The 25950-nt window shown below is 43.5% G+C and overlaps 1 protein-coding gene across 4 annotated transcripts in view; it reads left to right on the top strand.

Annotated features, from left to right (window-relative positions):
- The first annotated feature begins 1532 nt into the window (after positions 1–1532).
- Positions 1533–25950, top strand: part of CHD2 (chromodomain helicase DNA binding protein 2) — a 64579-nt gene continuing 40161 nt past the window's right edge. For 3 of the 4 annotated variants that reach the window (XR_014473531.1, XR_014473533.1, XM_083184238.1), the window contains exons 1-4: positions 1533–1653; positions 2346–2442; positions 20766–20979; positions 25192–25278. Coding sequence is in view for 1 of the 4 variants with exons in the window: in XM_083184238.1 (XP_083040364.1) it covers positions 2396–2442; positions 20766–20979; positions 25192–25278 (348 nt within the window). In the remaining 3 variants the exon portion in view is untranslated. The remainder of the gene's footprint in view (positions 1654–2345; positions 2443–20765; positions 20980–25191; positions 25279–25950) is intronic. The other variant, XR_014473532.1, reaches the window with a different exon arrangement.

Genomic DNA, 25950 nt, shown 5'->3' on the forward strand with positions numbered 1-25950 from the left:
CACCATGGGTAATGCCCACATTCCAATGGCTTTTTTTTTTTCTTTCTAATTTTCAAAGACCTTCAAGTCCATGGGCAATTGGAATGGAGCCTACTGATGAGAAGTCAAGGATCTTCTAATATGACTGACTTAGGGCTCAATGGATTGGATCCTACTTTAACTTGGGCTATTCCATTCAAGAACAAACTATTGAAAAATGGACACCATTACTGAAACACAAAGACATTGATAACATGCTATGATTTTTTTGCTTCAGTACTTTTTTTTTTTTTTTTCTTCAAAATTTTAAGTGTGTTCTAAATCGTATTTGATACCAAACCTTTACATTTTTATAATGTAAATTGTCATGACTGTTTTTTTGTTTTTTAAATAAAGAAAAACTAATTCAATAGAACCGCTTGTCTCATTCTTGGTAAAGCAACAGTCGCAAAAATGCACTTTAGTCTTGTTTCTTAGAGTTCTATCTGGTAGAACGAAAGTGTGATACAACTGACCAATGTACGAAATTGGGTTAATGCCTATTATACAATTCCCCCCAAAGGTCTTCACAACTGATTATTTGCATATACAGCTGTCTTGAGCTACTGCTTAAATGAACAAGGGGAAAACATGGTCACTGAAAATGAGAAACTTTGGAACACTGAAATTTTGTGTTATCATGGACTAATTTGGTGGCCCTTCAAACTATTACCAACATCATATGTAATGTACATGAACAAGTATCCAAACTTCTTACACCTTCTACACATGGTGGTTTCCAACCATTTATTTGGTCAACTTATTATGAAAGACTTGGTTGCCATGGATAGAATACAATTCACAGGTCATGATTGTAGTTTGTACATGCATAATCTTAAAAATGGCATCATAGAAGCAGTGCAATATGTCCAATGTTGGCTGGAATGCTATGCATTTTGTATCAATGCTGCCATTATTGGACTGGCTAGGTTTTTTTTTTGTGTGCGTGAAATACCACACCTGGATTAATAACGCCGATAGATATTTTATTTCCATCTGCTATGGAGGTGCTGTTCAGTATAAAGGTTCCACAAAGAACTCCAGTATACATGGTTCCACAAAGAACTCCAGTAGATCTGGAATAGACAATTCCATTTTACATTTAACAACTTCCAAAGCTGGAACAACATTTCAGACTTGGATCAGTATAAATTCTCTTCTGCCCCATTTTGTTTTATTTCATTACACCCCAATAGCTATCAAAGGCTATGGTTCATGAAGGAAGACATCTTGCCATCTTTTCATAAAATGGCTTCCTCCTAAATTACTTCCTGTCCAAGGAGGAAGTGATATATCCCAAGGACTGCAACTTGTGCTATGGCTGTGCAGACAAAGCAGGCTCCTTGGCTTTCATCTGGCTCCTAAAGGGTGCAGCACCCTATCTGTGTTGGAGGGTTCCCTGTATTGGGGTGTGTGTGGGTGAGGGGCCCCTGTGCCCTGGCTGTGGCTCGGTGCTCTGTGGGTAGTATGGTGGATGGGAAGGGGTGGGTCTTCAGTGCATCACCTGAGTGTGGGGTAAATGTAGAGAGTGTCAATCACAGGCAGCAGCAGCAGAGCTCAGAGCTGGGAAGGAGCTACAGATGGCGGCTGTGCCTTAGAGAGCGCACTCGGCTCGCCGCCTCCCCGTCACTTCGGGTAACTTTCCGCCTGTTTGGGCCCCTCCTGGGAGATTACCCCGGCCGCCCGGCACCCTCTGCCCCCGGAAGCAGCGCCTTTTCCCGGCGTTTGTCCGTCCTGTGTGCCGGAGAGAGGGAGCCGGGGCGGCTGCTGCCCGTTGTGCTCATGGCGCACCTCCTCCATGTTTGTGCGCTGTGAGCCGCCTCCTGCCCGCACCCTGCCGGAGCCCCTGGCGGCTCCGGACACCTCTCGCTGCGGCCCCCGCTCCTATTTACCCCGGTTTTAAGCATTTTTACACGTTTTCACCGATTTTTTTGACACTCGGTGCCCCGCCTGGAGCGGCGTGTGTCGGCCCGGCGGCGGCTCCCCAGCTCCCCCTATCCTCTCCCCGTGTTCCCCGGGCGCTGCCGCGACCCCTCATAGGCACTTTTAAGGCATTTTTCACCATTTTTTACACGATGACGCAATCGTATATCCGCGATTCCCTCCCGGTACTGGGGCGGTCGAGACCGACTCTGTACCCTCGGTGGCCCGTCCGGTGCCTGTCCGGGGTGTAGGTTGCGGGTAAGACTCCGGATTTTGTGCTCGGAGCTGCGGCTGTGTCGGGTCCGGGGCGTTCGGGGCAGCGGCAGCAGCAGCAGCGGGCGGGTTCCCGGGATGTGCTCGGCGCCTCGGCCGTGGGATCTCACTCTTCTCTCAACTTTTGACAGCAGATCTCCAGGCATCCCACTTCAGAGGCCAGTCTGCCACCGGTGCCAGCATGATGACTGATGAGGAGGACGTCTCAGCCCGCAGCAATGCATCCAGGTACGCCGGCGCCTGCTTCCCTCATACACTGTGCCCTGCTGCCCAGCGATGACCCCCATCCCTCCCCGGGCACCCCGACCACTGTCCCCCACCAATATACCTTAATTCCCAGCTCTGACCTTGACGTTCTCCCGCTGCCACACCCTGATCTCCCCGGCCCTCTCCGGAGAGGTGAATAGATTAGAGGCCCAGATCCCCTCTCCCCAGTCACTGCCCCAAAGGCCACAGTTACCCCCATATTCTAGCTTCTGTTGCTTCCTAATGCTTCCACATATGTGACCTTGTGTGCTGTGTTCCCTGTTCCCCCGCATTGCACCATTCTTCTCTGCACCCCGCTCCCGGGGCCGTGTCTCTAACAAGGCCGTGCAGAAGCCTCGGTGTAAATTTATGTCCAGTATCCCCCCTACTGTATATCCCATAGTTAGGCCATGCTGCAGTGTGCACACAGCTGCCCGGGTGCTTGCAGGAAACTTACGCATCTGTAGTGCTCGTTACATTGTTTCCCCCATTTACACATACATTATATTCTGTATTCCACTATTGCCAGCTGACTGTTTACTGATCATCTGTTTGCTGTGTATGTGGGGGGTACTATCTGCTTTTGGTTTCACTTTTGATTATTTTCAATACCCTGTGACCCACCAGCATTATTACACACCAATTAATGCATGTACAGTTCAATTTACATGTGTTTGTATGAGGAATGCAAATATCTACACTACCTCAGTGTGCTTTATATGCAAATACAGGGTCTATCACATTGCAAACTTCACCTGTGCAGGCTGTGATCCTATTTCACTTGTGTTTTATAAAGTAATAATGCGTTTCATATCGAAGTTTGTATGACCTATCTATGCTATTTAAAGTATAAGACATTTTTGTATGTTGCACATTTGCATGTTATACACACTCACATGTTTATTAACTACATTATTATTTATTCACAATAGTTAAGTAAGTTAATGGATATATTCTGCTCTATTTCTATGACTATAGCTTTTACATAGTATTATTTCTTGAAAAGTAGTTCACCAATATTTTGCAGTACTTTGTTTTTCCTATAGAGTTAATAAATGTTTTGGCAGTTGTGTTTTGCTCTTGGAGTTGCTGGATAAATAAGCTGCATTTAACCTTTTGTATGCTTTATGCCACAGTGGATTTACCAATGTGTGGGATATATCACTTATCCACATGTACTCTTCCTCCTTCCTTTCCTAGTTACCTGTTTCTGTGAGCTGGGAGTAGATGTGTGCATAGTCTATATTATATAGTGTGTAGTCTGCACCATTCAAGTGTAAATGTTATACAAATGCTTGCATGGACAGTGTTTTTACAGCTGATTACATTTGTGTTCGTGAAGTATAATATTGTGCACTGTTTATGTGAGAAACACTAATGAGATGTATTTGCATATATCTTTCTCTAGTTCTAATACAATGTATTTGTTATTTATTAAAGGGTCCATTAGTGTTTAATAGCTGCATTATATTTTATTTAAAATTGCATTAAAAACCAGATGTACATTAAGAACATGAGGTCTGTGTATTAAACACTGCTGCATAGCTTGTGTTTCAAGGCAGGGATTGCTGTAGCCATTATCCTTGTGTTATATTGTCCTTGGAGTACATTTTATGACTGGCAGCCATTTTAGGAAAACGCCTGAGATAAAAAAAAAAAATAGTCTTTACCGAGCTGCATTTTCCTCAGTTCCACAAGCAGAAAGCATGTTATTGTGCAATGTGTATTATTACTATTATACCAGGGAGAAGCAGGACTTGAGATAGTGTATAAATGAGAAGCAGGAACCCAGTGTTTAAGCGTTAAATGTTTTTCTATTGCATCTACAAAATGGCTTTTCCTTTGTGCTGCAATGCCAGGCTGACATTCTGTGATGCACTGTGTGCTCTGCACAAGCAGGAGGAGGAAGTTGCTTTCTAGGAGTTCAAAGGCCATCTTGTGCTTCTGCAGATCTGATTGGTTGCCGGGTCCCTAGTAACTGGGGGCGTTGGCAATGCTGGGCTTCCCTGCCTCCCATGTGATGTCAGCTGTTCACCACCTTCCCTCCCCCCTCCCTTCTGGCAGCAGACACTGTGCAGAGACTGCCTCCTATCCTTTACTGAGTATTTCAGAGCACTCTTGTCCAAATACTCACATCCTTCAAAAGATGTTTCGAAAGTTGCAGGAAATTAGATTTTTTTTTATTTTGCATTAATCTATTTGAATTTCCGTGTCCATCTTTTTCCTCCATCTGCCTGGTAAACAATACATTATGCTCAGCAGTTGCAGTTGGCTTTGTTGTGGATTTGTTTATATTAAACAAGTAGGCTTTTTCTATTTATTAGTGTGGAGCAGTAGCTGATGCATCTGTTTATTAAAACAACAATACATCAACTGTAATGGATTAAAGTGATTTTTTTTTTTAAATCAGTCCTGTGAGATAAAATACTAGTCACTTAGCTTCTGTTTTACATTTTACAGGTTGTGTTTGTAAAATGGCAGTGAGGAGCTGATTGGGTGGTACTTTATCAATCACTATTTTATCTTTCCAGGCTTTGATAAATATCCCCTTTTTAATCTGAAAAAAAAAAGTTTCTGAAATAAATTTAAATCCGTTTATGTAAATGATCCCAGGTTTTAGCACAATTGGGACATTATTCCAAGCACAATTGGGACATTATTCCAGCAGCAGAGTTTGTCTACAAGATAATATTGACTACACACAGTATTTTTATAGATTGCTTTTCCTTATTCGTATGTTATAATCGAGTTGTTTCACAGACTGGAAATAGAATAGAACAGCCATTTAAGCGTGTCTGCTCTCTAGAAGATGTCTCATTTTCTATTTATAGCATATCAAGATTCAAGAGTGAAAAGGCTTCATCCTCACAGCCCTTTGCACAACCCACCCCCAACCTGACTTGTGCTGATTTTCTGGGTGGGACAAAGGATCTACAATGTAAAGTTTGTGCAGACTATAGATCTCTTAAGATTGAAAAAGGTGATAATTTATTAGCAGGGCCTTCTGGAACAAGCAGGTTTTTCCTTCAAGTTGTTTTGATTAGCTAATTTAACAATAGGTTACATTTTCAAAGCTGCCTGCTACAATTTAAATTCGCTTTTTCTTAACAGAGGCTTTAGTTACTTTCACATTAAATTAAAGCTATTTAAGATCTATTTATTCAGGATCTTATATAAAAAAAATAATACAGTAGCTATTTCTTCCCAGTTGTATTTCCCTGGCCTTTTAATTTTGTTTATTAAAGATTAACCTAAACTCCAATTATGATGATTTGGTTAAGAGCTAACAGCATATTGTAGCTAAGGTACAAAGTTATGTATCTAAATGAGAAATATTATTTTTTGTAAATGTAAGGGAAAATAACTTTTTAATATAATCATTGCTGCCTTTATTTTGCAAAACAGTACTTTTGATGAACAAAGAATCCTGCATTTGTCCCTCTAAAACTTCTGTGTACGGGTTTAAATATTGTAAACGCATATAATAAAGCTTTTTGAAATGTTACATTATGTAATTGGGACGATTGCAGTATAGATGATAAAATATGTCTAGGTCGACACTGAAAAGGGGTTGACAGACCATAGGTTGATGCTGCCGAAAGGTCGCCACAGGCTTATGGTTGTCATAGGCAAGGTTGCCAGTCGAAAAGTCGACATGAGTTTTCATGACTTAGTAAGCTTGTGTCGACTAAGTGACTGTCGACCTAGACATTGTCTATCCACTGACTGCATGCCCTTTGTACAGTGTCCAATAAACAGCATGATTTGTAGTGTGCAAGTTTACTATTGAACTATATTCATTAACAAATGGTACAATATATTTTGTGTTTTGATTTTCTGAATCACCATTTACTTATACAACGGTTACTATCATTGGGGAATTTATTTACAGTTCTGTATAATGTAATAATCTTTGTCCTTTTCAGCACCAAAGCTGTACACTATTGTTATACAATAAAGATATTTATTATACAGCATTTTGTTCAATTGTATTGTGCATTGAATTGACAACTAAACTGATTGCACTAACAATGAACAGTGCTCAGGGGTACACTATAATGTGTTACATCACAAATGACCTAATTCACTCCAAGCCTTGCAAGTTAGCCAAATGTTCTTCTCTTTACCCTTTCCATGGGGGTAACCCATCACCAGGAGCCAGGTGTGTGGACACTTACAATGAGTACTGGGCTTGAGGGGCAAACCGTATGAACACAGCTCCTTAGTGATCAGGAAGGGCTTTCAGCAGCCACATTTTTCGATTCACCTTTCATTCTAGTTGCTTGGATATGAAGCTGATTTGTTTGTGTTATACTGAGGCACACATTTTTGTACATTATGGAAGCCCACTTACCTGCTTACAGATGATAGGGTACACTTGGGATACGGGTGTATTATCAACCACACTTAGGTTGACAGTCATTGGGTCGACATGCAGGAAGGTCGACAGTTCTAGGTTAACATGGTTTAAGGTCGTCAGGTGTCTAGGTCAAAAGGGGACAATGTCGACATGGTTTTCGGTCGACATAGCGTTAGGTCGATATGGGTTATGTTGCGAGGTCGACATGGGGTTTTTCATTGTTTTTTTGAGCCAACAGGCGGTATTTCATGCCCTACCATCCACTAGGGCATGGTGGGAGAATAAAATAGTGTGATGAGCGCAGCGAGGCACCGTGCCCGGAGCGAAGCGAGGGGCTGCTGTTGACTTCAAACAGTGTCCATGTCGACTGTGTCGACTTTCAGGTGAAAAAAACCATGTCAACCTAGTCCCCTGTCGACTTAAACACCCGTCGACCTTCATCCATGTCAACCTAGAACCCTGTCGACCTAAGTGTGGTCGATAATACGATCCACACCCGTACACTTTACAGCAATACTTTCTATACTGTGTTATTACAGGCAGATGCTAGTGGCTGAATTTTTATTTGCAAAAGGGTTTATAACGGTATGAACCATTAAAGGATTACTTTCGAGTAACAAGATGCTGATGTCCTTTGTCAAATGTCACTGTCCTCGTCAACACTCGCAGGAGCTCTTACGTTGCTGTCCTCATTTACACTAACTGAAGTTCGATATCTGGATAAACATTTGCCTCGACGTTGGAGTAACCTCTGAACAGATAAGAACATGGCACTGAAACATTGGCCACCAAGAAGTCTGGATCCAATGTTCTGTGATTTTATTATTTTCCCATTGTGGGGGAAATATAAAATAAAGGGGTAAATGTATTGGGGTCTGAGATTCCTGAGGTGGGGGAGCTTGACCATGAATGGCTGTATATGTAAAGCCTCAATTATTTATAAGACAAACCCAGATTGGTTTTGCTTTGTAATTGATTGGCACTTTAAACATTTCTGCTCTCAAACTCCTAAACCTCGGTCCATGAATTACATTTACTCCAGAGTGTGTTTTCCTCCACTTCATGTGACAAGACTCACTCCTTCCTGCAACGAACACACCACTTTATGCATTTAAGTAATCTAGCTTTTGCTGATGTTAACATTGCATAACCATTCACACTGTATATTTGCTTTCAAATTTGTGTCCTTTGTGCATTTCTGTACATTATCAGGCATTACACTTAGGATTGCACACTTTAGTCCACTACTCCATTTCTCGGAATAGAATAGAATCAACTTTATTGGCCATGTGTGCTTGCGCACACTAGGAATTTTTTGTGGATATACAGTGCAGCATCAGCAGGGATGAAAGGGGGGGTGGGGGCACAGAATCATCCTTGCTACAAATGTATGGATGATATATAAAAAGTCATGCCTTCCCTGGTGGGGCCAGGACTACTGATCGACGTCCATTAGTCAACCACTATTGGTTGACCTGGTAAGGGTTGACACATGAAAAGGTCAAAATTAGTTTTTCACAATCTATTTTTTTTTTTCATACACCATAAACGTGGACTATGATTGGAAACCCGTAAAGTGTGCTAAGCAAGGCACCTGGCTTGAAGCATGCCGTATAAAGCGGTACATTTGTTGGGGGTCCACGTGCTCAGGTGTTGACATATATTCACAAAAAGGTGACTCATGTTGACTCTTTTTCCCCATGTTGACCTTGTGCATGCTGACCTAATTACGGTCGATCCTATGAGCCGCACGCTTCCATGGTAGACTAACAATATTATGAATTAACAAATCTAGGTTAGCATTTCCCAATTTCTGTCCACACACTAGAAAGATCTATGATCTTAAGATGTGTGCATAAATTAGCCTTCAAATCTTCTGTCTGTCCTGGACAAAAGATTTCAGGCAAGCGCACATCTTTACCAAAGATTTTTCGGTACTTGTGTAGTTTCACGGCGTTTGCTCGCCACTAAATATGTCAAATAAACTAACTTAACTCCATGCCAACATGGATAGTTCATGCCTCCACTATTCATGTTGGCATGGAGTTGATTTTAAATAGCGTGGCGAGCCACCGAGCCTGCAGTGTGGGCGAGTGAAGCGAGCCCCGCAAGGGGACTCAGACGCACGGCGCCATGCTTTCATAAGATCCCGTGTGCGTTCCTTTGGATCTTTTGTTAAATCTTCTGATCTTTCATGCAGCACGTAAGATCAGAAGATTTAGCAAAAGATCCACGGGAGCGCGCATCGGACCGAAATCAGCCGATTTTCGACCGATTATCTGTAAACATCGGACCATATATCGGCCAAAAAAATCGTTCTAGTGTGTGGGGCACCTTTACAGTCTAGGTGTAATTAGATTCATGTTTGAGCACATCTTGATAAATCAATCTCAGTGCTGAGAGTTATCTGTGTTTAAGCATGCATCTCCTTATAACCTGGATTGAGTTGTTACCCTGCTCACTTTGCAAACCTGGGTCGGAACAAGGTCAGACCTTATAACACTGAAAAAGGGTCGCCCAAAATAAACACTGCGACCCAGGTTGGGTTTCTGGGTTGTTCATTTTGGTGCTTTCACACTGCACCTCGACCCGGGTTATTTGTGTGGGGTATGAAAGGGGGTATAGGCTGATAACTTCCCTCATGCACTATGCTCATATCCTCAGCTATTTTGGAGTCGGATTGAATGCTTTAGTTTGTTGTGGGATACCATATGGAAAACTTAAATTAAAATATGAATCAATTACATGCATGGATTGCACTTCACTAGTTTACTAAATAAAGAAGAAATCTACACAACTTTGGATCTTGTTATTTGTTGGGTATGAAATCCCTGCAGTGGGGGTCCTGACTTGAGAATGTTGATGGCTTCTAGGTAAGTATTTTACCCCTAACCATACCCTCCTGCAGCCTAACGCTAAATGCCCCTATCCCTGCAGACTAAAGTTTAATTTACCCCACCCCCACAACTTAATCCTATCCCAAACACATATACTTGCCTCTGGGATCTGTTGTGCTCCCATCCTAATTGTTATTGATAGTTTCCATCATATTGATACAAGACTCACATATTTATAGTTATCATGTCACTCCCTACTGTGTATTTTGTTTAGTGAAGTCACCGTTCGTCAATAACCTGGCGTTACACTTTCTATCAATGATGGGTCTGTGCTGCTGCAAATATGTTCCACTTGGATCAAGTGACACTCTTTTTCTTAAGAGTTTGTATAACACATGTTCTGTAGTAAATGTATTTAGTGGCCCCTTGGAATTTTCAACCATTAGTATTGAACAACATAGCTAAGTCTGCAGCTTTTATACTGCGCAGTATATTTTGCTGATTTGCCATATTTAAGTCACAATTTGTTTCATAACCTGATTTGGCCTTTTACATACATTCTTAAATGCAGCTTTTCCTTGCTTTTCCTAACATACTGCCAGAACGTTTTTACATTTACTGGGGTTTTGTACTTTGATTCCACTGTTTCTGTACACCACAGGTTCTCAAAGTCGGTCCCCACATGAGTGCATGTTTTGCAGGTCTCCTCACAGAATCAAGGGAAATAATTAGCTCCATATGTGGATGTTTAAAGTGTGTCAGTCAGTAATGAGTGCACCTGTCGGTTGACTTGGAAAATGTGATCTGTGTGTGGTCCTGTGGACCACGTTTGAGAACCACTGATGTACACCATGATGTGACGCCTCACCCACACTAGACCAAATGGGTGGTTCACTATTTTCTATATTCTCATAAAACTTATTCCCCAAAATGCTTTGCTCTTACAGACCCATGGTTTATATGTAAACCTACTAAACACAGGCACTCCATGAACAAGACAACAATTTGTAATTATTACCTTTTTATTAGGAAGAATTTAAATTCATGTTTTGTTTTTGAAGGTTTTTTTTTTTAAGTGAAAAGCCCATAGCTTTAACAGTTCAATTCACAATTCTAGAATGATTCATGTTGCAAAAGTCTCCATTTTAGGAGGCTGTGTAGCAGCTGCTAGAACAGAACAAGCTTGTGGATTATATGACAAAATGGCGTATAAGCCTCTGCTTTCTAAATCTCCTTGAATAAGTAAAGTGAGTTTTTACTGCCCTCTGCTGGTCTTTAAAGAACATGCAGTACAATTATTTTTTTTTACAGCTACAGAAGATACATATACTTTTTTTTTTTTTATAATTTGTGCAGTTGGTGGATTTATGGACAAACAACTTTAATAAGTAAAAGAAACTGGGTGTATATTTAGCACATTGGCCTTTGTTACCACGGTTATGGATTATTGAGTCAACGGCAAAATAAATTGAACTAAGTTTTTCACTATTTTGTGTCTGTCAACATAGGTCGACGTGGACACCATATCTGTGTAATGCGTCTCCTCACATGGCTCGCTATGCTTCAGGCACAGTGTCTTGCTGCACCCTGCACACTATTATATTCCCCCTCTATGCCCACTGGGATGGTACATTTATGAAAAAAAAAAACAGTTTAAAGAAAATAATAAATTCATGTCAACCTTTTTCAGGTGTCGACCTTCTGCCTGTTGATCTGATGAAGGGATACTGTTGCCACACACGCCTCACATTCAGTTTTACAGGCTTTAGCGCATGCAGAAATGGAAGATTTATACTTTTATACAAGAGTATTCTTGATCACTACTACTACATTTTACACTTTTTCTATGAAAATTTTTTATTTTTGTAGTCTATTAGTAAATGAGATGTCCTTCTGACTAGGTCAATAAAGTGCCAGTTCCTCCGCTCTTTATGACCAGTTAAGTTTGCAACATTGTCAAAAAGTTTTAAGCAAGTTTTTACTCAATCCATTGTAATCCGCAAAAGGATATATGCTTTTTAATTGTGCAGTGCTATAGAGCAGTGGTGTCAAACCCATGGCCCTCCAGCGGTTGTAGAACTACACATCCCAGCATGCCCTGCCACAGATTTTATATAATGGATTGCTAAAACTGTGGCAGTGCATGCTGGGTTGTGTAGTTCCACAACAGCTGGATGGCCATGAGCTTGACAACACTGCTATAGAGTGTTAGCATTTTGCAGCTAATTTTAGCTGTTTCCTGTACGTTTTAAGCAGCAGAACACTGTATTGAAACTATAAAACACATAAGCAAATCTATGAAGACTATAATCCTAGTAAAGCATCACCTGCATAGTGTATTCACGCCTCGGTGTATGACCATTGGTATCACAATTGTAACTTGCAGAGCAGATGTTATATTTTTTTGCTGATTGAAACAATTTGACATTTATTTATTAAAGTTTCTTATACAGTGCAGAAGGTTCCATTGCATTTACAATTATAAATAGGGATAAAACAAACTAGGTTGTAACCGACAGTCAAAAGGTCAGGAGAGCACTGCTCGCAAGCTTGCAATCTATAGGGGACTAGGCATTGATCCACAAGGTTAAGTATTCTATGTTGCATAAAGGTCCACCAGATTGCAAAGGTTCTTGGTGGGCTTGAAAAATATGGTGACCCAGCAAAGTAAACCAGGGGTTAGAAGGGAAATAGGAGAGCAAGTTTGTGCTGTACAGAAGATGGGATGGATGGAAGGGAAAGACTTAGGGCCTTAATTTGGTTCATTCTTTCTGACAAAATCCTTCTTAGATGGGCAAAACCATGTGCACTGCAGGTGGGGCAGATGTAACATGTGCAGAGAGAATTAGATTTGGGTGGGGTTTTACTTCAAAGTGAGATCTATATTGCAGTGGAAAAATAAAGCAGTCAGTATTTTCCCTGCACAGAAACAAAATTACTCACCCAAATCTAATTCTCTCTGCACATGTTACATCTGCCCCCCATGCAGTGCACATGGTTTTGTCCCTCTAAGAAGGATTTTGTCAGAAAGAATGAACCAAAATAAGGCCCTTAGGAAGGTAGTGTGGGTGGTTCTGGAATCTGATCAGCTTGCCTGAAGAGGTTTCAAGACTGGAGGAGTCTTATTTTGCGTGGAAGGGAATTCCACAGAGTAGGTGCAGCTTGAAGAAAGCCCTGCAGTCGTGACTGGGAGCAGGTAATGCGTGTCGAAGGGAGATGTAGAACGAAGGCAAGTTGGGAGAAATTTTGAGATAAGCAAAGAGATTTACATTGGTGTACTTTGGTTTATGGCCTTGTGTGTAAGTAAAAGCATTTTATATTGAATACGGTAGAATACAGGTAACCGATAGAGGGACTGAAGGAGCAGTTTTGAAGATGATGAGCATCTGACAAGGAAGATTAGCCTGCATTTCTAATACATTGTAGTGGTCACAGTCTGTATTCGGGAAGACCAGTAAGGAGACTATTGCAATAATAAATGCGGGAGATGAGAGCATGGATTACAGTTTTTGCAGTGTCTTGTGTAAGATATGGAAGAATTATGGATAGGTTTTTTTGATGTATGTAACATGATTTTGAGGTGACACCTAGGCAGCATGCTTGTAGGGTAGGATTGATTGTGGTCTCAACAGTGATAGAGATATCAGGTTGGTAACTACTATTGGTTGGAGGAAATATCATTAATTCTGTTTTTGAGATATTCAGTTTCAGGTGGTGAGGTGACATCCATGATGAAATGGCAGAAAGGCATTCTTTGGCATGGCCCTATGCAGATGGTGATAGGTCTGAGGTGGTTAGGTAGATTTGGGTATCACCTGTGTAAAGATGATACTGAAACCCAAAAGAGCTGATTAGTTTATCAAGAGATGTGGTATAGACTGAGAAAAGCACAGGACCAAAGACTGAGCCCTAAAGTACATCAACTGATCGAGGTAGAGAAGAGAAAGTGGTATCAGAGAAACAAACACTGAAAGAGCGGTTATATAGGATGAGAACGAAAGAAGAAAGAACAGTGTACTGAAGACCAAGGCATTGTAGTGTTTGTATGAGAAGGCAATGATCAAGAGTGTCAAAAGCAGCAGAGAAATCAATAAGAATTAGAAGTGAGTACTGGCCTTTAGACAGCAGTGATAAGATCATTTACTACTTTAGTCCATGCTGTCTCTGTTGAGTGTTGGGAACGAAACCCTGACTGAAGTGGGTCTAATAAATTGTGCGAGTTAAGAAAGTGTGTGAGGCGAGTGTCGGCAAGTCTCTCAAGAAGCTGAGAGATGGGATAGTAGTAAGGGACAGTTTGGGTCAGAATTAGAGTAGTTACTGCGTCTATGAACAGTGAAGGAAATATAATAGAGCGAGATTACAGATTTTAGATAACTTCTTGAGTGGTGAATCTTGCTGGGGCAGGACAAACCTACCAGGGCAGGTTAGTCCTGCCACCGAAACCCCCCCCCCCCCCCCGTAACTCCCCCCTGCTCCAGGTCCGTGATCGCACTCCGGAGCTCCTGGGCCTGCCACCGCCGCAGCCTTAGTTCATAATAGGTGGCAGGCTCAGGGATGTTCGGGGCAGCCCGAACTCCCGAACATCCCGAGCCTGCTGACTGCTTATACAACTAATGGCGGCGGGGAAAGGGGAGCTCCGGCCGGAGAGGTGAGGCTGAGCGATGGGAGGGGAGGTGGGGGGTGCCCGGACAGGTGATGCACTAGTGGTGCACACCTGGACAACACTGGCGCACACCTTCTTAGTGGTATGTCCGGAAATTTTCCGGGACAGCCTGCTGTGGCAGCGCAGCTGAGCCCGGTAGACTTCCGGGCATACTACTCAAGGGGTTAAGGGTGGGATGAGCACAGGAGACAGAGCGTTACTTATTTGTGCATGTATAGGATCAAGAGGAGTGGTAATAGAGTAGGAGGAAGAGAAGAGTTTGGATACTTTGTGGGATCAAAATAAGAGAACGTGCCAGAGGATTCAGGTAGGGAATTGAGCAGATCACTGCCTGAGGAGGAGCATACCATTTCATCCTGTATCTTATCAATCATGTCCTTGAAGTAGGAAGCAAGATCTTGTGCATTAAAGACACCTATACTCTAGTCTGACTTGTTAGACAAATTTGCCCTTGAGCTCCCCTGGAGGCAGGGCCGGCGCCACCACTAGGCAGCTCTAGGCATTTGCCTAGGGCGCCGGCACCTGGAGGACAGCAGTTCGCCCCTCACCCCCAGCGAACTGTGTAAAAAAATTGCTGCCCCGGCGTCCCTGCAGTGCTGGGGCGGTCAGGGGTGTCTGTGCCGTAGGGGTACCTGCGGCGCCGTCATGTGTATAAAGCTGGCTGCGGCCGGCGGGGTCCCTGTAGTGAATAGCAAATAACTAGTGATATGCGCGCGGGAAGCGCTAGTTATTTGCTATTCACTACAGGGACCCCGCCGGCCGCAGCCAGCTTTATACACATGACGGCGCCGCAGGTACCCCTACGGCACGGACACCCCTGACCGCCCCAGCACTGCAGGGACGCTGGGGCAGCAATTTTTTTGGTACTTGTTTCCTAGCACGGCCACAATCGCGGGTAATTTTTAATGGTCTACGATGCGACCGACGCGATGCCCGCGATTTCCCATTGAAATGCATTGAAAAAGTCAAAATCGTATCGGTCGCATCGTATGCGGCCAAAAAAGCATAAGATGGTACCGACGCGATGCCCACGATTTCCCATAGGGAACAATGTAAAATGCCTCAATTTAACCAAATCAACATAGGGAACAATGTTAAATGAACCAGAGACCCCCAAAAAAAACCCTGACCAGTAAAATGGCCCCCCAAAAATAGTTAACGCCACCCCACGATCAACGTCAACCCGAAGCGTGGCGAGCGCAGCGGTACGCATCCGCCGACCTTTTTATACCCCCACTATCCACGTCGGCGTGGAGTTGAGAATAGATAGTGTTGCGAGCGCAGCGAGCCACCGAGCCTGAAGCGTGGCGAGCGGACGCGGATACCTGTGAAGCCCGCGAAAGGACGCGTTTACCGGTGAAGGTATCCGCGGGGCTCGCTGCGCTCGCCACAAAAACCAAGTTGATTTTGCCACATAAATGATTGCTGCTATATTAAAATTTGGTACTTGTGAGTTATCCGGGCTCCCGATTTTTTGATTGTATGCCTTAAGTTAAGGCATACAATCCGATGCGATGCGATACGATATCGCATCGCATCGCATCGCATCCGACCATCGGATGCGATGACCCGATTTTTCCATAGGAATCAATGTTAAAATGATGTGTAATTACCATACCATGATTGTATTGTGTACCTGCAGATTGCACATTGTGATGCTAATTACACATTATGCCGCACACCTTGATGCCCATTACACTCTATACTGTGATGGCAATTACCCAATGATCCCCCACACCGTAATGCCCATTACGCCCCATACCATGATGCCCATTGCACCGCACAATGTGATGTCCACAGTGCCAGATTTGCCCCCACAGTGCCAGATATTCCGCCACAGTGCCAAATACACATATGCCCCCACAGTGCCAGAGACACATATGCCCCCACAGTGCCAGATATTCCCCCACAGTGCCAGAGACACATATGCCCCCACAGTGCCAGATATGCCCCCACAGTGCCAGAGACACATATGCCCCCACAGTGCAAGAAATGCCCCCACAGTGCCAGACACACATATGCCCCCACAGTGCCAGATATGCCCCCACAGTGCCAGAGACACATATGCCCCCACAGTGCCAGATATGCCCCTGCAGTGCTAGAGACACATATGCCCCCACAGTGCCAGATATTCCCCCACAGTGCCAGAGACACATATGCCCCCACAGTGCCAGATATGCCCCCACAGTGCCAGAGACGGCGGGGGAGAGCACAGTACATGCCCCTCCTGCCCACACCCCAGTCCGGTGCATCCTGCAGCCCCAGTCCGGTGCATGCCGCGCACCTCCTCCAGCTCTCCTGCACTGGCCGCGGCTTTCAGAACACGGCCGCGGCTACAGGAAAATGGCCGCCGGCCTCCTGCACTGAGGACATGTCCTCAGTGCAGGGGTCCGGCGGCCATTTTCCTGTGGCCGCGGCCATGTTCTGGAAGCCTCGGCCAGCGCAGGAGAGCTGGAGGAGGTGCGCGGCCCGCAGCAAGTGGCTGGGTAAGCGGCCCGGGGGGCACATGGCACCCTGACCCCCGGCTCAGCCTGCCCCTGACTAGCACTTCATGTTTATAAGTTTACACTCCAAATCTCACAGACCAATAGATAGTGGATCATGTGCGGAGTTAACACAATAAAAGTGAGGTCCTGAGGACCAACTTTGAGAACCTGTATTATATTTGAATTGTTTTATGCCTTCTGATTAAACTTTACTTCACCATATGTACCTCCTATTGTGTTTCCGCCGCACCTGATCCACTATCTATGAATCTATGAGATATGAAGAGGAAATAATGTGAATTTATGGTACTGTTTACCTAGCACGGCGCCCATCGCGGGCATTGAATGCACTAAAAAAATCGAATGCGACGCGACAGACGCGATGCCCGCGATTTCCCATAGGGAACAATGTTAAATGTCTCAATTGACCCGATTTTTCTGTTCAATGCCTCAATTGACCCGATTTTTCCATAGGAAACAATGTTAAATGGCCCACAGAGGCCAAATAGGCACCCTAAAGTGTGAAATGGCCCCCACAATTGTTAACGCCACCCCACGATCAACGTCAACCCGAAGTGTGGCGAGCGCAGCGAGGTGCGGCGGTACGCGTCCTACGACCTTTTCATACCCTCACTATCCACGTCGGCGTGGAGTTGAGAATAGAATAGTGTGGCGAGCCCGAAGCGTGGCGAGCGGACGCGGATACCTTCACAGGTAAACGCATCTCTTCGCGGCCTTCACAGGTATCCGCGTCCCCTCACGGGGCTCGCTGTGCTCGCCACGCTTAGGGCTCTGTGGCTCGCTGCGCTCGCCACACTATTCTATTCTCAACTCCACGCCGACGTGGATAGTGGGGGTATGAAAAGGTCGTAGGACGCGTACCGCCGCACCTCGCTGCGCTCGCCACACTTCGGGTTGACGTTGATCGTGGGGTGGCGTTAACAATTGTGGGGGCCATTTCACACTTTAGGGTGCCTATTTGGCCTCTGTGGGCCATTTAACATTGTTTCCTATGGAAAAATCGGGTCAATTGAGGCATTGAACAGAAAAATCGGGTCAATTGAGACATTTAACATTGTTCCCTATGGGAAATCGCGGGCATCGCGTCTGTCGCGTCGCATTCGATTTTTTTAGTGCATTCAATGCCCGCGATGGGCGCCGTGCTAGGTAAACAGTACCATAAATTCACATTATTTCCTCTTCATATCTCATAGATTCATAGATAGTGGATCAGGTGCGGCGGAAACACAATAGGAGGTACATATGGTGAAGTAAAGTTTAATCAGAAGGCATAAAACAATTCAAATATAATACAGGTTCTCAAAGTTGGTCCTCAGGACCTCACTTTTATTGTGTTAACTCCGCACATGATCCACTATCTATTGGTCTGTGAGATTTGGAGTGTAAACTTATAAACATGAAGTGCTAGTCAGGGGCAGGCTGAGCCGGGGGTCAGGGTGCCATGTGCCCCCCGGGCCGCTTACCCAGCCACTTGCTGCGGGCCGCGCACCTCCTCCAGCTCTCCTGCGCTGGCCGAGGCTTCCAGAACATGGCCGCGGCCACAGGAAAATGGCCGCCGGACCCCTGCACTGAGGACATGTCCTCAGTGCAGGAGGCCGGCGGCCATTTTCCTGTAGCCGCGGCCGTGTTCTGAAAGCCGCGGCCAGTGCAGGAGAGCTGGAGGAGGTGCGCGGCATGCACCGGACTGGGGCTGCAGGATGCACCGGACTGGGGTGTGGGCAGGAGGGGCATGTACTGTGCTCTCCCCCGCCGTCTCTGGCACTGTGGGGGCATATCTGGCACTGTGGGGGCATATGTGTCTCTGGCACTGTGGGGGAATATCTGGCACTGTGGGGGCATATGTGTCTCTAGCACTGCAGGGGCATATCTGGCACTGTGGGGGCATATGTGTCTCTGGCACTGTGGGGGCATATCTGGCACTGTGGGGGCATATGTGTGTCTGGCACTGTGGGGGCATTTCTTGCACTGTGGGGGCATATGTGTCTCTGGCACTGTGGGGGCATATCTGGCACTGTGGGGGCATATGTGTCTCTGGCACTGTGGGGGAATATCTGGCACTGTGGGGGCATATGTGTCTCTGGCACTGTGGGGGCATATGTGTATTTGGCACTGTGGCGGAATATCTGGCACTGTGGGGGCAAATCTGGCACTGTGGACATCACATTGTGCGGTGCAATGGGCATCATGGTATGGGGCGTAATGGGCATTACGGTGTGGGGGATCATTGGGTAATTGCCATCACAGTATAGAGTGTAATGGGCATCAAGGTGTGCGGCATAATGTGTAATTAGCATCACAATGTGCAATCTGCAGGTACACAATACAATCATGGTATAGGCCACGCCCCCTTATGATAGGCCACACGCCTAATTTTTCAACGCGCACAAGCATTCCGTCTTCCAGAGAGTTTGGGGGGGGGGGGGGGTGTATGGGCCAGTGCTCTGGACTTGCCCCCCTAGGCTAAAAGTTGCCAGCCAGCCCCTGGCGCTAGTGGTGGTCTGATCACATTGTTTGCAAAAATATAAGTTATTTACGTTTTCAAAAGAAAAAATACTTACGTGGGATTGCTTCTTTAACCCTCTGAGTGTCAACATTGCTGTGAGAGATGTTCAGGGCCTTATTCGAGGAAAATTAATAACTTTAGTTCTCACCGTCAAATGATCTGAATTAAGTGCAGATAAGTATTCTGCCCCCCCCCCCCCCCCCCTAAAAAAAAGTTGCTCTGAGCGAGGCTGACATTGTTAGCAGATATTCTGCACATCTCTCACAATAGCGTTAGCACTCAGAGTTAATGAGTTATGAAATTTGCTCAAATGAATGTTTAGGTGCACATACGCGCACCGATTTTCCCGGTGCAATGCGCGCTCCCGCGTCATCTTATCGCACAGTTCAAAAAGTATGTGCTGCACATACTTTTTGTACTGTCTTTTGATCGCATCGCACGCACATCGCATGCACAACGCATGCGATGCAATGCTATTTTAGCACAAAATGTACCGTATAATCGGTACGTGTATGGGCACCTTTTGTACTTAAAACATTTTTTGTCTGAGGCTGAAAAGTTTAAAAGGCATTTTAACAATACATTTTGGCATGGCATGTAGTGCAACTGAAACATTCCTTCATGCCTTGCCAGGTATCTTTCGTTTGAATGTGAATGGAGGTGAAATATTTGCCCTAATTCTCTATAATCTTATGAAATTTTTTTTGATAAAGCTGCACAATAACCCTTTGAGTGCCAACATCTCTGAGATGTTCAAAAATATGCACAAAAAAATGCCCACGTCGCTCACATTTGTTATATAAATTCAAATAAAAAAATGAGTAAAAAAAATGATTATATTTTTTATATAAGGTAAACACAACAGATCATTATGATGTAGAAAATGTTTGCTTGGCATTTCACACCTTTTTTGACAAATTCACTTGGCACTCAAAGGGTTAAAGATATGTTTGGCTTGCAGACTTCTAGGTAACAGATGCTAGTCTATGCAAAGTAATGTGTTTAGACTCTAGCACAGTTCGGAATGACAGCTTACCCCTCCTGTTTTGCATTTTGAACAAATTTTTAGTGAAGTTCACTATACAAGTTGTAAGAAAGGCAACTCTATGGGTGTTTGACCTCCCCCAATTTGTGCTTCTGCAACCATAATCAATGTCAATGCTTTGCAAATTTCACTGTACTGGGAAAGTGAAGGACAGGTTTATCATGTAAACATTCATCCAATCAATTTAAAAAGTTGTATGTTTTGTGCTGATGTTAAACAGCTATACCTATGAAGATTTTTTTTTTAATAAGAGCATTACCTAGTTTAAACTTTTTTCTTTATTTAACCATTTGTTGTGATATTATCCATTAACAATATATTCAATACCAAAAAAATATATATTGTAAGGATTACATTTAAGAGAACGTTTATTTATCTCTTACAATACAGCCATTCCGCATCAGAGGAGTCCAACCACTCTGCGTCAGAGTCCGGCAGCCAGTCAGAGAGTGAACAAGCCAGCGAATCCAACAGCAGCTCAGAATCTTCGGAAAGTCAGTCTGACTCAGAATGCGAATCAGGAGGCTCCAAAACACAAGAAACACAGTCGGATGCAAAGGAAAAGACTGTTCCTAAAAAGGAGAGAATAGCTGATGTAAAAAAGGCAAGATATCTTATGGAATATAAAAAAGCTGGTGGGGAAAAGTAATGATATGGCGCAGTGTCCAGTTAAATCCATGCTAATGTGCAAAAACCAAGATGCCATTAGTATTGGGGTTTTTCCTAGCCTAAAACTAGCACAGTTACACCCTTACTGAAAAATCTAAACACAATAATTACACACTCCTGCAGTTCTTGGGTCAATGTTTCAGGGGCTTGGCCCAATTTTCAAGATGTAAGAATGACCAGAGAGCCCAAAAACATTGGTTTAATATGTGACCCCTCAATACATAAGTTTTGATAATACAAGACTCTTTAGTGCTGCTTTCTTTATCTATACTTGTAAATTTACTGTAGAGGGCACAGAGTGCTGGACCATATACGCTGCACAATATGTGTGTGTGTGTGTGTGTGTGTGTGTGTATATATATATATATATATATATATATATATATATATATATATATATATATATATATATATATATATATATATGAGAGATAATATATAGTGTGCACTTAGTATCGTCCACCACCTTATTAAACAATTTAAGGGTAGACAAAAACAATTAAAATCATATAAAATTCATTAGTCAATCAGACAGGGATTCCATAATCCAATTCTTCCAAGATACAATGATACCCGACGCGTTTCGTCATAAATGACTTCCTCAGGGGTTATGTTATCTGAGGAGATTGAGGAGAGCTGTGCCAGTCACACAGAAATCAAAAAATTATTATGCGGGTGGACCCTCTTTGTGCACTATTAGTATTCAATATTTCGATATGCGAGGGTGTGCTACCATAGACACAGAATGAATATATTGGGAAAGACAGAGAAAGGGTGTCTTTGGTTGGTGCACCAAAAGAGAATTTAATAATTAAACATAACTTTTATTGGTTTTTATTAAAATAGTTGCGAAGATATAAAAAACACGAAAAACACATAGGACAACATTGAGTGATTTAAAAAGGATATAATATATCCTCACCTAGTGGGACCCCACTTCACACTGTCCCTGAATAATTTTATAATTTTATAAAGCACAGTGGTTGAAATTTAAGAGTGGAAAAGTTATGTCTGGTATTGACAGTTTTACAGTGTGTATGCTTATCCAGGATGTAACAATTATCAGATACAATGTATATATTCCTGGGGCTCAATATGCAGTAGCGATAAGCACCTGAACACGGGTGTGATCCCGTTTCAGCGCTACCGCTGGCTGGAGCCGCTAGTTCCACAGCCTGTGTGCTGACCGCAGAGCTGTGTCTGAGGTGTGCCGCCGTGCACTACCTCGCTCTTGCGTCTCAGATCAGACTGGAGTGTACACGGCTCTTGCGCTAGAGTCCGTGTCACTATACTACAGGGAACCGTGTGCTACGGATACCCTGTGTCGCCACCGGACTAAACAGATCAAAATACAATCATATGGGGGTAAGGGAAGTGGGGTTTAACACACTAGGTGTGCAGTCAAGCGTACGCTTTCGCAAGAGCTGTGTTAAATCTGTTCAGTCCGGTGGCGACACAGGGTATCCGTAGCACACGGTTCCCTGTAGTATAGTGACACGGACTCTAGCCAAGAGCCGTGTACACTCCTGTCTGATCTGACACGCAAGAGCGAGGTAGTGCACGGCGGCACAACTCAGACACAGCTCTGCGGTCAGCACACAGGCTGTGGAACTAGCGGCTCCAGCCAGCGGTAGCGCTGAAACGGGATCACACCCGTGTTCAGGTGCTTATCGCTACTGCATAGTGAGCCCCAGGAATATATACATTGTATCTGATAATTGTTACATCCTGGATAAGCATACACACTGTAAAACTGTCAATACCAGACATAACTTTTCCACCCTTAAATTTCAACCACTGTGCTTTATAAAATTATAAAATTATTCAGGGACAGTGTGAAGTGGGGTCCCACTAGGTGAGGATATATTATATCCTTTTTAAATCACTCAATGTTGTCCTATGTGTTTTTCGTGTTTTTTTATATCTTCGCAACTATTTTAATAAAACCAATAAAAGTCATGTTTTATTATTAAATTCTCTTTTGGTGCACCAACCAAAGACACCCTTTCTCTGTCCTCCCCGTTATGTTATCTAAACCATTGAAGATGGGTTTAGAGTTTGAAAGTAGTGTATCCACTTAAGTTCTTTATGTATATGGAAAAACACTATTTTCCAGCAGGATAAATAGATCTTAAGCGGGATATATAGATAAAGATTTTTGCCAATGAGTACTGGGTGACAACTGAATCAGTGATTTGACTCCTATGTCTCTAGTGTCTAATTGTAATTAAAAAAAAATAATAATAAAAAAAATAATATATATATATATATATATATATATATATATATATATATATATATATACCTGCTCAAAGCAAATGCTTCGAAAGCTAGTAGACCTAAAGGGAGCGATGACTGGGAGATGGCTAGAAATGCACACAAAAAAATGTCTGCAGTGGGTGTGTTGTGAGAGTGTTGCAGGTGTTCAGAGACCCAACGGCATAGGAGACTATGGTTAGATGGATAAACCTGCATATAGAGGTTTTGATGGTATGACTGATTTTTGTTTTGCAAATAAAGATGCATCAATCAATATTACAGCGTATATGGATGCTAACAGTGGGCATCTCAGTCCTGGCAGCTGTGATCTGGTTAATGCAAGCTATACTGTAAGGACTGAGCACAACACCTAGATTTTGGTTGTAACAGTGAATATGTAGACCGGTTCTACAGTATATTATCTAAGGCAGCGGTTCTCAAACTGGGGGTCTTGACCTTCTCAGCATGGGGTCGCGACTCCATGTTGCTGACCATCAGGCTGATGACTTTTCTAATCTCAGTCAGTGATTCAAGGAGTCTGAAATATCTGTTGAATTGTCTGTTATTTTAGACTCCTCCCATCTTTCTGTGCTTCCGCAATGCTGCAATTTACTGTATGTGCTATCTGCTGACTATACATGTCTGCAGTAACTTGCTGGGGTCCTGTCTCTATTTTTATTGTCTGATGGGGTCCGAGAGCAAAATAGTTTGAGGACTCCTGATCTCATGGGCCCCATACATCAGCAATCACAATTAACGGATTTCCAGATCCAGGGATTTTTTGGCCAGATAAATGGATTCTACAATCTATTTGACTTGCCCACACATTACAGATTTATTTCAGTGATCGGGAGATTTTTCCATCTAAAGATTGCATCTTCATATCTGGAAATTGCCCAATCGATTGTCATTTCAGCTGTTCATAATGTAAATAGATGAAGAAGACGAATTGGGAATGCCCACACATATAAAAAAGATCCACAGATAATACCAGATTATTAAACATGTTTAAAAATCTGATTAAGCAATCGATTGGCGATCCCTATTCATTTTTGATTGGGATTGCCAAAAGGGGGAGCCCACACATCTAAAATTAATTGTGCCAATCCTCTCCAGATCTCAGGATTGTCACAATTAATTTCTGATATATGGGGCCCTTCAGGCTATAGTAAGTTATTCAACATTGGCACAGAAGCCTCACGTTTTCTGCGCGTTCCCTCTCTCTCTCTCTCTTTGCGTTCCCTCTCTCTCTCTATCTGCGTTCCTTCTCTCTCTCTCTCTCTCTTCGTTCCTTCTCTCTCTCTGCGTCCCCCTCCCTCCCTCTCTGCGTCCCCCCTCCCTCCCTCTCTGCGTCCCCCCTCCCTCTCTGCGTCCCCCCTCCCTCTCTCTCTGCGTTCCCCCTCCCTCTCTCTCTGCGTTCCCCCTCCCTCTTTCTCTGCGTTCCCTCCCTCCCTCTCTCTCTGCGTTCCCCCTCCCTCTCTCTCTGCGTTTAACATTTTTAATATTAACCCTAAGGTGAAAGCGCTCCTTAAAATTGGGTATAATTATACCATGTTTAATCCATTACTATATAGGTAATTTATTGTCAGAAGCAATTGGACACACCTCTTTTGTGTGTGTGTGTGTGTGTGTGTGTGGGGGGGGGGGGTTGCTTCTCTCACTATCTCACAAGATATTCTAAAGTGAGTCAATGGATCAAAAGAGGTCATCAAGACCAGACCTAGCTGCTGCTCTAGCATTCATAGGAGGATACATATACAATACATTTTGGTTATAGTATTTTATTTAAAAGAACACAACTTGAGAAATGTATAGTAGTATAATGGGGCATTTTTGATTGACATGTGAAGTGTTAAGCATGCATGCCGATGGTCTCTCTATTTTACAGATGTGGGATGAATACCCTGATGTTTATGGGGTTAGGAGGTCCAACCGAAGCAGACAAGAGCCATCAAGATTTAATATTAAACCAGGGGTGAGAAAGCGGATGCCTTCCAACAAACTGTACCTAGTTAGTAATCTTTAGCAAAGTCTGTTTTTTTTTTTTTTTTGCCATAAATGCCGACAATGGGTACTTAACAGTAATTTACATGTGTCTTTTTTTTTGGGGGGGGGGGGTGTCGTAAACATTAGAGTTATTGGACATATTGGAGACGTGCTGTTCTAATGCATTTTTAATAGTAATTTTTAGAGGATTTTTAAAAACAATGCAATATAGCAGGCATTCCCAACCATGGTCCTCAAGGCACACTAACAGTGCAGGTTTTAGTGATATCCAGGCTTGAGCACAGGTGACTTAAATAGTACCTGAGTGATTCTGAGTAAACCATCTGTGCTGAAGCCTGGATATCACTAAAACCTGCACTGTTGGTGTGCCTTGAGGACCGTGGTTGGGAATGCCTGCACTATAGGTTGGTGCTGTGAATTGCTTTGGGCCAAGCCATTTGTTTTAAAATGATAAATTATGTTCATGTTCTAACCAGAATCACTAACAAACATGTTTTGAAGCCCTCACCTACCTTTTCCTTAGAAAGTAGGTACCGAAGAGATGGGGCTTTGCATGTGCGTTTTTAGCACGCTAAGGAAACCGCCTTCCATTACCCACAGATTTTTCACCTTTGCTTGTGTCTTTAATGTCCTCTCCATA

The sequence above is a fragment of the Crinia signifera genome, chromosome 4 (assembly GCF_055691185.1).
Source record: "Crinia signifera chromosome 4, ASM5569118v1, whole genome shotgun sequence".
NCBI classification, from domain to species: Eukaryota; Metazoa; Chordata; class Amphibia; order Anura; family Myobatrachidae; genus Crinia; species Crinia signifera.